This window comes from Purpureocillium lilacinum, assembly GCF_023168085.1.
Source record: "Purpureocillium lilacinum CBS 284.36 DNA, scaffold_2, whole genome shotgun sequence".
Taxonomy (NCBI): domain Eukaryota; kingdom Fungi; phylum Ascomycota; class Sordariomycetes; order Hypocreales; family Ophiocordycipitaceae; genus Purpureocillium; species Purpureocillium lilacinum.
The window spans coordinates 343,666-356,570 of NW_027072112.1; the positions used below are offsets into that span (position 1 = coordinate 343,666).

At 60.8% G+C, this 12,905-nt stretch overlaps 4 protein-coding genes across 4 annotated transcripts; 2 read left to right on the top strand and 2 right to left on the bottom strand.

Moving 5' to 3' along the window:
* Positions 1 to 155: 155 nt before the first annotated feature.
* PLICBS_001916 (peptidyl-prolyl cis-trans isomerase cpr6) lies at positions 156 to 1,412 on the top strand (the record flags this gene model as incomplete). The annotated part of the gene is made up of 3 exons (XM_018321523.1): positions 156 to 386; positions 449 to 575; positions 652 to 1,412. 3 exons carry the CDS (start codon positions 156 to 158, stop codon positions 1,410 to 1,412), a joined length of 1,119 nt encoding a protein of 372 aa, XP_018179002.1.
* A 612-nt stretch (positions 1,413 to 2,024) lies between these two features.
* Positions 2,025 to 5,235, bottom strand: PLICBS_001917 (chitin synthase, class 1; the record flags this gene model as incomplete). Its single annotated transcript, XM_018321524.2, has 4 exons — positions 2,025 to 2,745; positions 2,804 to 4,608; positions 4,679 to 4,866; positions 5,217 to 5,235. 4 exons carry the CDS (start codon positions 5,233 to 5,235, stop codon positions 2,025 to 2,027), a joined length of 2,733 nt encoding a protein of 910 aa, XP_018179003.2.
* A 3,420-nt stretch (positions 5,236 to 8,655) lies between these two features.
* On the top strand, positions 8,656 to 10,142 carry PLICBS_001918 (uncharacterized protein; the record flags this gene model as incomplete). Its single annotated transcript, XM_018321525.1, has 4 exons — positions 8,656 to 8,837; positions 8,895 to 9,186; positions 9,246 to 9,478; positions 9,539 to 10,142. 4 exons carry the CDS (start codon positions 8,656 to 8,658, stop codon positions 10,140 to 10,142), a joined length of 1,311 nt encoding a protein of 436 aa, XP_018179004.1.
* Positions 10,143 to 10,410: 268 nt separating this feature from the next.
* On the bottom strand, positions 10,411 to 11,091 carry PLICBS_001919 (mitochondrial 54S ribosomal protein mL58; the record flags this gene model as incomplete). The annotated part of the gene is made up of 1 exon (XM_018321526.1): positions 10,411 to 11,091. The coding sequence occupies one exon, from the start codon at positions 11,089 to 11,091 to the stop codon at positions 10,411 to 10,413; it is 681 nt and encodes a 226-aa protein (XP_018179005.1).
* Between the last annotated feature and the right edge of the window lie 1,814 nt (positions 11,092 to 12,905).

Genomic DNA, 12,905 nt, shown 5'->3' on the forward strand with positions numbered 1-12,905 from the left:
CCAGACACGGCACCGCGTCCGAAACCTGTCGCTGTCAGCTCCGTTCGGCACCTCTGCCGCTTCGCACCGACTATATACCTCCGGTCGACCCTCCGCGATCCGTCGCCTCCTTCCATAACCAACCTTCACCTTTGCACCCCACCACAACCGTCACAATGGCCTCCGAGACGGACACCAAGGCGCGCCCCCGCGTCTTCTTCGACATCTCCATCGGCGGCAAGCCTGCCGGCCGTGTCACCATGGAGCTCTACTCCGACCTCGTCCCCAAGACGGTCGAGAACTTCCGCGCCCTCTGCACCGGCGAGAAGGGCCTCGGCAAGTCGGGCAAGCCCCTGCACTACAAGGGCTCAATCTTCCATCGAGTCATCAAGCAGTTCATGATTCAGGTATGCCGTGTGATGACCATGCTGTGGCACCGGACGGGTGTGACTGACCGACGGCGACACAGGGTGGTGACTTTACGGCCGGCGACGGCACCGGCGGCGAGTCCATCTACGGCGCCAAGTTCGAGGACGAGGCGTTCCCCCTGAAGCACGAGAAGCCCTTCCTTCTCTCCATGGCCAATGCTGGTCCCAGTAAGTTTCCCATCGCGGCTGAGACTGCGTATGCGGAGAGTGGTGCGAGTGATTTACTAACCCTGTCCTGTTTCAGACACGAATGGCTCGCAGTTCTTCATCACAACGGTTCCGACGCCCCACCTCGACGGCAAGCACGTCGTGTTCGGCGAGGTGCTCAATGGCAAGTCGGTTGTGCGCCAGATCGAGAACCTCCAGACCCTGTCCGGCGACAAGCCCACCAAGGACGCCGTCATCGCCGACTGTGGCGAGCTCACCGGAGATGCCGCTCTCGCCGCCGACATCAAGCAGCCCGATGCCATGGGCGACCCGTACGAGGACTTCCCCGACGATGTCAACGAGCAGCTCGACGCCAAGAAGATCCTGAAGATTGCCACCGACTGCAAGGACTACGGCAACAAGGCCTTCAAGGCGGGCAACCTCAGCCTCGGCCTGACCAAGTACGAGAAGGGCCTGCGGTATCTGAACGAGGACCCCGACCTGGACGATGAGCCGCCCACCACCAAGCAGAGCCTCGACGCCGTGCGATTCTCCCTCAACAGCAACTCGGCCCTCCTGAGCATCAAGCTGGAGTCCTGGGACGATGCCGTCAGGTTCGGCACATCCGCCCTCGCCGTTGCTGGCACCGCCGACGCGGACCGCGCCAAGGCGTTCTACCGCCGCGGCTTCGCCTACGTGCGCATCAAGGACGAGGAGGCCGCCATCAAGGACCTCGAGGAGGCGCACCGCCTCGCCCCCAGCGACGCCCTGGTCTCCAACGAGCTGGCGGCGGTCAAGGCCAAGGCGGCGGCCCGGGCGGCCAAGGAAAAGGCTGCGTACAAGAAGTTCTTTTCGTAGAGGAGGCGAAAACGGCGTTTCCAGCCTCTCTCTCCCTTGCTTGGCATGTATTGGTAGCATAGCGCGGACCCCGGGGTTGTGGAGTGCAAGGCCGGGTTGCATCTTGGAGGTGGAAAAATACAAGGCGGTACGATAAGAATAAGAATAAACACGATATATTACACCAAAAAAGGAGGGTGCACGATGATGATTGTTGATGACATTTTCACTAGCAAGTTAGGAAGCTCGTGGTACATTTCATGAGACTTTCGAGACGGTGAGAGAGAAACAAGAAGAACAAAAGGCGCGAAGAGAGAAATCTAACATTCAACCCGCCAACGCCAATTTAGCCCTTGATGGGGCAGGCAGAGAGACTATCGCGATCATGAAGCCGTTATCCGTACAAGAACCGGGTATAGTCCAGAAGCTCAAGATGCGCAGCAAAGTAATAAAAGAGAGGGGGGGGAAAAAAAAGAAGGGGGGAGAGAAGCAGCAAACGACGGCAGCACAGCTACTCGTACCCAACCCAAACCCCCCCTCCATCCCTCCCGAAACTAACCAACGTTAGTCAACAACAACAGCAACAACGACACCCTCCCCTCTGCGTTTTCTCTTTTTCTTCAATGATTCAGTCTAGACGCCTCTAAACATGCGCACGATGAGGAACCACAGCGCGCCGAGGAACTTGAAGCCGCTGAGGACGGCGACGCTCCACAGCACAATCGTCATGTAGATGTTTGAGCGGGAGAGCTGCTCGTCCTCGAGGGAGCCGCGCGTGGGGGTAATCTTCTCGAGCCCCGCGGAGCTGAGGACCACGGCGGCGAGGGCAAAGTTGGTGATCATCCAGATGAGGACGACGCCGGTGCGCACGCCGCGGTAGTAGTCCATCTGCTTCTCCTGCAGCTGCGCCGCCGTGGGGGGCGTCTTGACGGCCTTGAACTTTGTGCTGAAGAGGGAAATCTCGCGCTGGTACTGGGCGTTGAGGTCGCCCTCGTCGGGGAGGTCCGTCTTGCCCTGGCCGTCCTTTGTGTTGACCGAGGGGAGCTTCTCCACCTTGTCGTCGCCCTTTGTGCCCCACGAGACGTCGTGCGTGTTGCAGAACGCGTACACGTTGAGCACGTTGGTGTACGTCGGCGTGAGGAGCATGTACTGCACAAACGACGTGATCATGTGCCACGGGTCGAACATGATGAGCGACGCGATGAGCCAGATGCCAAACGTCGACATGACGGAGATGATGAGCGTGTAGAAGACTGGATTTTTGAATAGCTGGTCGATGCTGAAGCCGTCGGCGTCGTTGACGTCGGCGATGATGGCCTTGACAGCGATGAAGATGGCCGCAAACATGAGGTATCTGGATTGGTGGTCAGTTTAGATGTGAGCTAGAAATGGGTGCCCGTGAGGTGACTTACATCATGATGCACGCCCAGAACCACACCATGGCACTATACAGCTTTCCAGAGCCGGCCGGTCGATTACCCATGGACAGTACGAAGCAGGTGATGAGACACACGCCGTACAGCCAGGTGAAGACAACGCCGAGAATCTCGCCCGTCTTGCCCAGGAGGTCCTTGTTGCCCAGACTGGTCGTCAAAATTTTGAATACTAAGAAGAAGTTGCCGATAGCGAACCACGCAAAGATCATGTTGACGGTCTGGAAGACAAACTCGACGAAGAAAGCCAGCTTTCGGAGCATCGAGTGGTCGGAGCGGAAGAACTCGTGGAAGTGGGCGATGGCGTAGATGGCCGCGAAGAAGGAGCCGTTGAGCCAGCGGCGGCGCTGCAGCACCAGCTCCGTGACGGTGTCGGGCACGTCCGTCTCGCCGTTGGCCGACTTGACGTACTGCAGGATCCAGTGGCAGTTGCGCTTGGTGACGAGCTCGAAGCAGAGGATACGGTCCTCGGCCAGGTACATGTTGGACTCGAACAGGCCGGCGCTGCTGCCGCCGTGCAGCGTCTCGCCCAAGAAGTACTTTTCCAGGGGTCCCTTGCCGTTCTTGTCGTTTTGCAGCGCGACGTAGCGATACGCCGAGAAGGCGCCCGGCAACACGGAGATGAAGCCAAATGCCGACTCGAGGGGCTTGTCGAGGATGTTGCTCATCTTGTACTCAAAGTTCTGCGTCGCGACGAGCGGGTTGATGAGGTTCTTGCCACCCGTGCCCAGCATGGCCTTGATCTCGCCGCAGGCGCCGCCGCACATGGGCTCCAGGTCAAAGGCCTTCCACAGGTGGTAGATGGAGTTGCCGCCGGGGCGGGTGCCGGCGTCGAGCAGGACGCAGATGTTGGGGTCGAGGACGCGCCCAAAGGCCTGGAAGAACCAGCGGTGCGAGTTGATCTTCTTCTGGTTCTTCTCCTTGAGGCAGAAGAGCATCTGCACGGGCTGGCGCTTGTGGACGAGGCCGACGACGTCGTTCTTGAGCGTCAGGTGAGTCTGCGTGGTGTACTCGTAGATGTGCGACGTCACGTCCTTGCCGTTGACCTGCTGCTTCGCGATGCCCTCCTGGTAGACGCCCATGCCGGAGAGCACGGCCTTGGTGCGGGGGTTGATCTTGGAGCGGCCGTCGCTGACGACGCACACGACGATCTTCTTCCAGGCGTCCGAGCCCCACGTCTTGCTGTTGGGCCGGTTGCACATGTACTCGATGTTCTTGAAGACGCCAATCATGGTGCGCGCAAACAAAACGTCGTCCTCGTTGTACATGGTCACGACGATGAAGAGCTCCGTGTGGCGCGGCTTGCTGAACAGCTTCTGCCGCAGCGTAAAGTTTTCGTTGTAGAAGTCGGACGGGTCGCAGGTCGCCGCCGTGTAGCGCATGTGGGTGAACTCGTCGCGCTCGCCGTGGGGGTTCTGCTGGAGCAGGATCGGCGGCACGGGGCAGTCGAGGACCAGGTTCCCGCGGTACAGCAGGACCTGCTTGACCGTCTTCCAGCGCTTGATGCCCGGGCCCATCTGCTGCTGCTGTGGCGGCGGCTGGTCGTGGTAGGCGTCCTCGAAGGCGGAGTTCTGGTGCTCGAGCATCGGCCGCCGGTCGTCGAGGTCGTATCCGTGCCCATCGTCGTGGGGCCGCTGGTCGTAGTAGCCATCGTCGTGAGGCGGCTGGTTGGGATACGTCGCGTGCCTCCCGCCGTACTCGTCGTGCATCAGCTCGGGGTTGACGACCGTATCGCCATAGCCGCCTTGGTGGTGGCCGCCATACGACAGGTTGTCGACGGAGTGCTGTTCAAGGCTCGTCAGTCACCGCACCGCGCCGCACAAGAAGTGCGCATCCTGCTGCTGGGCGTCTTACCGCCGCATTAATGTCAAGCTGGTCGCTCGGCGTGCCGTATCGTTGATATTGGCCTTGAGGGCCGGGCGTCAGTCGCTGTTGTTGGTTGTATGGATTCTCCTCGAGCTGGTAGCCCTGCTGGAGGGGATGGCCAGGCGACGGGGTCCGGTACGGACTCCCGCGGTGATCCATCTGTTCTGGATAGTCTCCTGCGCAAAGCCGGTGTTAGAGAGTCAGGGTTGGGGTTTGTTCGCAATGTCAGGCGATGAGGCAGGCAAGGGCGGGTCGGGTTGAGGGCGGCGACAGGTGTCTAATGCCCAAAGTCCCCGAGGGTCAGGCGACGCGCAGGGCTCCAGTGAATCGACGGAGCATGTGCGACAAGAGCACCAGGACCGAGGCGGGTTGGAATGCGCGGGACGGAAGAGAAGAGGGATCGACTGGAGCAGAGAGGGCCAGGAGGCCCAACACGCCCACGAGATTAGACGCAACAGGGGGGGCTCCGTACGGGTAATGACGACGAAGGGCAGGGCGGTGTGAGGAAGAGATGCGCAATACTAACCGAGTCGATTGTACGCCATGTTGATCACGCAGCGCGGCGACGCGGCGGTACCTGGGTCGGGGTGGATTGCCGCTTCATGCAACGACGTCGGCTGGTGCTTGGCCGCACGCTGGTATGGCCTGAGGACGGTACCGCAGGTAGGTATCGTATACCTGAGATGAGGAACAATACGACGGGCAAGGTATGCTTCGGGCGGCCCTTTGGGGGGGTGGAGCGGCCAATGCTCCCGATTCCGAGACGACGGGAGCTGGCAGGATCCGAGGCGGAAGGTCGCAAGAGAGGGGAGGCAGGACGGGACTGGACGGGAGGGATCCAGGATCAGGTCTGGAGTTGATGAAGAGACAACGGGCTTTGCGAAGCGGGAGGACGGCAACGAGGGGCTGCCGCTGCTGCTGCTGCTGCTACACGCGGCTGGGCCGTTTCAAATGGGCTGGTCGCGGGAAATTTCCTGAAGGGCGACGCCGGCGCGCGGGCAGTTTCAAGAGGCTAGCAGCAGCACAAAGCCACAAGCAGCACCACGGCAACACAGACAAAGCGCAGCATTGGAACAGCGAGCAAGGCTGTGGAGTGAGAGACGGCCCCCCCACCACACCACCACCCCCTTGTTGGCGGACAGCCCGCCAGGCTGCGAGTGGCAGAATGGCAGGGAGCTTTCCAGCGTGTGGCGGCGCGCGGCCAGCAGGTGGATGGAAGGGGGCGGGGGCAGCCAGTTCAGCGCTAAATTCAAGGGACCCTCAGCGAGCGCGCATTCCGCGTTTCAGAGGCCAGGCGCTAGCGAGGGGCCCGGCGAGTGCTGGCGGGTGGTTGGGCAGTGCACAATGCCCTCCCCCACACTCTCCCTGATGACGTCGCGCGCCGCTCTGCCGACCCTCCGGGGGGGTTCTTGCGCCAAGGGGGGGAAAGGATGTCTTCAGGGGCGAGGCGAGGCCATCCCAATCTCTCTCGAGTTCGTCCTGCGAAGAAGGGGGGGAGGGCATTCTTCAACGGCGCACGCGAGCGAGAATGGTGCTTCAGTGCTGCGCGCGGTGCAGCAGCTGGCCCCCGTCCCGCGTCGTCTGCCAGTCAGTCTGCCTGCCTGCCCTTGGCTATTCGGCTGGCGCAGCCAAGCTGAGCCGGAGCTGAGCTGTCGTCATTTTCGCCTCGCGGCCTCGTGTCGCACGCACGCTGTCGCTGCGCATTGTCGGGGGAACGCCGTGTCCAAAAATAAAAACGCTGTCGCGTCCCCTCCCCGCCGCCACACGTCACGCGCCACACCTGGGGATGCACAGCCTCGTCGGTCGAATCCACTGTCGCCCGCCCGTTCACGATTCTGCGTTCTCCACTGAGTTGCAGCCGCCGTCAACGGCTTGGCACACCTTCATGGAAGCCAATCACTTGTATCTTCCCAGTCTTCATTGGTGACCTGCGTTTTCTTGTCCTGTGTCCTCGCTTGTTGGGCCTGCTCATGCTGTCCCAGCTTGCCAAGCGAATCAGGTTCTCGTTTCATCACCAAACATGCCTCTCTCTTCCACGCAGCCGCGGTCCGTGCTAGTCCCAAGTTGCATCACAACGGCCAGGAAGCCAGTTGACCTCGCACTTTTATCCCAGGGCGACCAGAGGCCCATGCAACTGTTCAAAGTGTACATCGGCTGTTCTCGATTATGACGCGACAGTAGATCATTGGAAGCGCCGCTCCCTCTTGGTCTTTGAGGTGTAGGGTACAGCGATACTGCAAGTTCAAGGTGGCTTGTCATCCTTTCTGAAGCCCTGGAGTCCTCTATAAGAATGTCGGAAGCCATGCTCTTCATCTATTCCAAACGACAGGATGTCTCCACTTCAATACGGAAACTTCCCGGGAAGGTCTTCTAGAAACGAAAGGCCCTGACCCAAGTGCTGCGTACACGCTCTACAGGAGCCCCACTGAGAGCGCTGATGTTGAGGCCATGCTTCTCTCTCAAGTTGAGATATTCGAATAATGCGTTCAAGTCGGTTTCCGTGGTAAGAGCCGCTCTTCTAATATGCGGGATCTGCCCATATAGTCTCAAGCTCCGTGCTTAAGAACGAGTTTTCACACTTCTCCTGGCGGATCGTCATGGCTTGCCTCTCACAGGCCAACTGCGGTGCGGTTATGAATGGAGGTTGAGGCCTGGTATGGAGGATATGCTATTCACTGGCTGTTGGCTAGTGCAGCTCTGACAAGTAGCCGAAATTCCTCTAGACACCTTAGCATGGCACGTCTTCGAGCTCAAGTATGGCTGAGTCAGGATCGGTGCTATATCTCTTGAGCAATATGTTGACTTCACAGACGAGCTGAGAACCGAGACCGTCATCCGCCATCTTCCACTCGTGAGCCACACCTTGGATTACAGTGACCAATGCTCTCCCTGTTCTGAACCATAGACTCAGTCGTGCGTGCATGACTGCGTGATGAGGCACATCCGATAAAAGTCAGCACCACCCCGGTCTCCCGTCCGAGGGGGGACGTGCTCTGCAAATATGTGCCTCGAATGTGCCTCGAATGTGCCTCGCGTGACAGTTGCTTCCTCAGTGGCCCGTGGGCTCGAGGCCAACAGTCGAGGCAAAGAAAATCCGAGACTCGCACGAGGGCTCGGGCTCGGAGTCGGCGGCAGGTAATTACCGCGAGCGCCAAGACAGATCTATCGTTCAACGACCCCATAACTCAGTGGGCGACCCCGTTTGTCAACGAGTGAATTTTTTATCAATCAGCAACTAACAAGGGGCAGTGGGCTGCCATCATGAGCAGGGGCGGGACACCTGACGCGAGAAGCTTCGCAGTTCGTGTGGGGGAAAGAGGGGCTACCGTTCTGGCGAGCTTTGGCCCCTCCTCTTGGGCGGCTGTTGTAGGTTCCCAAGGGGCCCCCAGTGGAAGTTACCTTTGCCTAGTCATGAGGTACTCGGAACCTGGTGATCCGTCGCGTGAGCCGCTGCGTGCCCAAGTAGGAGAAACCTCGCCTTCAAAGTCGCTCTCAGGTAGATGCAGCGGGGCATCGGCTCCGTCGTCGCTGCTCGTAGTTCCGTTCCCCAGCGCCGCCGCCGTCGGCACCTGCACCTGACCTGCCTCCTCACCGATCAAAGCCGTCTTCAGCTCCCGCCTGCCCGCGCGCGCAGCTCAAGGCGCCTTATCTACCCGCCCGCACGAGACCTCTCCCTTCGCCTCCATCACACACACACACCCCAGCATCATGCCCGCCGTTTCGTGAGGCCTCGCCCGCCTCTGCATAGACCTGACGTGTATCGCATATCCGGACCAGGAGAATCGATGGATGCTCTAGCAATGGCCTCGTCGAGCTCTATAGCGCTTCATTAACACTTTCCCGTTCTCTTGTTCTCTTCCCTTTTTGAGCTGCTGCCTGCAGATCCCCGCGACGACGCCGATCGCATCCCAGACACCGACACAGCGTTTGCTCGACAGTTGCAACGGCACCGCGACCTAGCAGAAATGGCCCGGTTTGTCGATTTGGACGAGGAGGGCGACGATGCTGGGCGTGCGATACAAGATGCTATACAGCGGAAACTCGAGCAACTTGTCAATGGCACCGCCCGGCTCTGCGTCGAGCCACCCGTCGTCGAACCGCCGCCGCCCGTCTCGGATGCCATCACCGACGCATTCAGCTGTTATCCGTATGCCTCCGTGACCTGGCCGTGCCTCCCTGCTGCCAAGTGACTTACACGCTCCAGTATCGTTGTCGCCATCGTTTCTTCGATTGACCTCAATACCCTCGACGCCCTCTCCCGCACCAGCCGCGGAATCCACCAGGGTCTGATCCAGTATCGAACCATTCTCCTGGCCTCGACCCTCCGCTGCTCCAACGAGAAACTCCCCGTCAACCGCGACGAGCTGCTCCGATACCGGGCTCGCGCCAGCAACTGGCACTATATGGAAGATGGCAGGAATTACAGCGGCAAGGCCGGCAACTGCGCGCGCGACATGGTTGACGAGTGCAGGCGATGCGGCGAGGTGATTTGCAGGGTGAGTCAGGACCGCCGTACGGGTTGCTTGCGCCGCCCGCGCCTAATGAGAGATTGCAGAACTGCGCCATCAAGCCGCCCGCGCCCGTCGCGCTCCGGGAAAGGCACCGAAGGCTCTGTGTCACCTGTGTGCGAGCTCCCATCGGGACTCTTGTCCATCCGCCCCTAGATCCAGACACTCCTTTCTACTCAGAGCCCGTGCAGCGGGCCGTCTGCAAATGCGACACCAAGGGAGTCTGGCTTTGTCAACCCTGCGGACGCAGCATCCGGGGGGCAGACCATGAGTACCAGCGGTATGGTCTTGCCTCCAGGCTACCTATTGTGTGGTCACTGTAACTAACCTCGAATGGCAGCATCTGGAAGTGGCGAAACCAGTATGGCGAGGTGCTTGGTGGCCTTGGCACCGGCATCGGTGACGGTGACCGGGGTGTCATCTGCGGCCGTGAGGAGGAGTGTCTCGCCGCGCGTGACCGTGAGCAAGAGGTCGACTGCGACGCGGAGGACGTGCGCGACACGGGCCACGCGCCTTGGGTCGCCGAGCTTCCCTCGCCGGCTTCGGCGGCTACGACACCGGGGCACAGCGGATCCCCGTTCGGTGGCACCGGCACTCCGCTCACGACCTTGATCGAAGAGTTCCGTCATGAAAACGAGCGGACACCATCTCCCCAGCTCGGGCCAGGCTATGCCCGCCACGAGATTGAGGGCATCGGCGGCCGGGTGAAGCGCAAGCTGGTCCGTATGGTGCGCGTCGGGGCCTGCGTGCCTGAATGGGACGACGAAAAGGGGAGCGGGAGCCGCGTCCTCGCGCCAGAGGTCAACGGCTCTTGCCGAAGCTGGTGCGGCTGGTGCTGGAGGGTCATTCCCGGGAGGAAGGACATCAACGAGGAGACGTCATCCGTAGGCAGCGCCCGCCGGCCGTCATCTGTGAGTAGTGCTGGTCGTCGGCCGTCGTCGTGAGGCCTGCGAGCTGGACAATGGGTCCGGTAACGCATTACGATGGAGTATACAGCCCGATTACGAGATGCATCAAAAGGTGTTTGGTATATGGCTTGTTGGTATTTGTACAGCGAGCTCGCTCCTATGCTCATGCTCGATATAGCGCCCAGTACAACGGCCCATGGCCGCCTCTTTCGTATCCTACACGTGTCTTGTTGACGCCTTTTGGAGAGGCTTCATCAAGCAGTAGATTGTACATTGTACATGTCTCTCACGACTCGGGGCGGCGTTATAATTCCCCACGGTACACCATCTCCGCCCTCCTCTTGCGGTCTTCCCTGGCCTGCGTCTTCTTCGGGCCCCAGCGCGTCATCCTCCGTTCCAACTTGGCCTTGAGGAAGTCGAGATGCCCCGACGGGGCCGGGGCCACCATCCTGACGAATATGGGCGAGCAGTCAAACTTCTTGGCGAGCTGTCCGACGCTCCACTTGGCCGGGTCCTCGGTCCTGAGGCGCTTCATCTCGGCGATGTCCTCCTCCTTGAGGTGGTACCGGGGTTCTCTCCTGTGGTAGCGCATCGCGGGCGGCAGGTCCCCGTCCTCGACCGGTGTGGGCGCCAGCGCGGCGGTGGCGGCCGTGCTGTTGCGCAGGCGCAAGAGGGCGAGGCGGCGGGGGTCGCTCCGCGGCAGGAAGATGAAGGGCGTGTGCGCGGGGGACGCCTCGGAGGCGGGCGGGTTGTAGATGATGGAGTCGGCGGCCGGGAAGGGGGCGGACCGGTCGGGGAGGAAGGAGTCGTGGGGCGCGATCTTGAGGGCGCGCTTGGTGCGGGCGGTGGTCTTGTGGCCGCGGGCGGTGATGAGGGGGAGGAGAGGCGAGGAGGATGCGGCTGATGCTGATGCCGGTGTTGAGGAGCGGGAGGCGGCGACGGTGAGCAGCCGTGCTGCCGGCCGGAAGAGGGCGCGCATGTCCATGGCTGGCTGTTGGAGAGCCGCTGCCGAGAGGCGAGGCAGGGGCAATTGACGCGATCAAAGCAAAGCGAGAAAAACAATCCGTCGAAGAGAGAATGGCAATTGGGCCGGCGTCACCAGGAAAGGGTGAGGGGCCGCGTCGGTCGGCGTTGGGATGCGTCTCGTGATGGGGGAAGCTCTCCAGATTGCTGGGCCTGAAGTTTTCGCGACGCCTGCGTCCGCTTACCTAATAAGTCTGGAGGACCCTTGGACGTCGCGTGCACAGCTGGTCCACGTGAATGGGCACGTGACTATCTACTGTCTAGGCACGCACATGTCGAGATGGCCTGCACTAACACGCCTGCTCGCCCTGATTCTTCGTTTCAAGTTGTGCTCTACGCGAAACCAGCGGCAGATCTCTCCCCCTTTCATGCGAGGGCTGGGCGAGCAATGCAATGTCGAGCCGGACGTGACCAGACGAGACAAGATACTGCTGGTGCGGTTTTTCCCACGTTGCGAATGGTGTGTGGAACGATGCTCGCTCGAGTCGCCCACCACCACCCGCCTACTGCCGAACTTGGCAATCGCTTTTCTGACAGGCAGCGTGCCCCGGATAGATAACTTGACTCTGGGTCGGCGAAGCTCCCGCGTGATGTGTGCGGTGTGATATCATGCCCTCGGCGGCCCGCGAATCGAATGCAGAGGGCAGCAACGTGCCAGGGTCCTTGATTGCTGGGATGCCAGGGGGGTTCGCAGGTGTGGGAGGGGCCGGGCTCATCACGAGGCCGTGAAAGCCGCAGAGAGGGGGCGGCGACGACGACGGCGGCGGCGAGCACACGAGACGGCCGGAGGGGACTTTTTCTGTGCGTCCCAATAATTCGCAAAACGATGCCCTGTTTGTCTCAAAAGAGCCGAGATGAAGCTGGGGAGAGAATGCGACGCTGCTAGGTAGGATTCGCGGACAGCCACCGCACCAGTACCAGGCTTGCCTGGCCTGGCCATGGCGCGACGGTGGGACGGTGAGACTGGCGCGAGGCTTCGCCCAGAGACATCATCCCATCCCATCCTCGTCAGGGCATATTTTTGGGACGGCGGGCAGGTGCGCGGGCGCTCGCTCGCTGCACCTCCATGTGGGAGTGACGTGCGTCGTCAGCCCAACCCTCACAAGGTGGCCCGGCCCTGGCCATTGCATGCTTGGCTTTTTGCTTTTACGAGTTATGTATGTCATGGGCGTTGCGGTGCGTTTTGGCTTGAGACGGCAGCGGCAGCAGCGGCGGCAGGACCGGGAGGACAGCAAATCACTGGGCCCTCTCGAGCCGTGGATCGGCACGAGTGCATCATCGAACCAGACAGCTGCGTCGCGGATTGACGCCGCGCTGGGCAGCGGTCGGTCTGGCGTACAGTACTCGTGCTTTGCACATCATAGAGTTGGCCCCGGCGTGGATGACGGCTGGACGGGCATGCCATGCCATGCCATGGTCCGTCACCTGCGCGAGTGCGAGCGCATGCCCGCGACGCCCCTCTCATCGATCCGTGACGAGCCGAGTCGCTGCTGTCGCATGTGCGTATTATGTATATGTATCTTGTTGCACTGTAAAAAATATACTGTACTCTGTGCCAAGGTAGAGTGCCGTAACAATGCACTAATGAAGCACAGCGAGGTCGATGGCACGACGCGCATGCGCACACTTGCGCAGGTCGACCATCAATGCTCCTCCTCCTCGTCGCTCCTGCACATTCCGGGCGCTAGCAGAGGCGTGATCTCATCAGTCCACGGGGGCGGCCCCGCTCCCTCCGGGAATCTCGTTTTAAATTGCCAGCTGCGTCTCCTTGGCCGA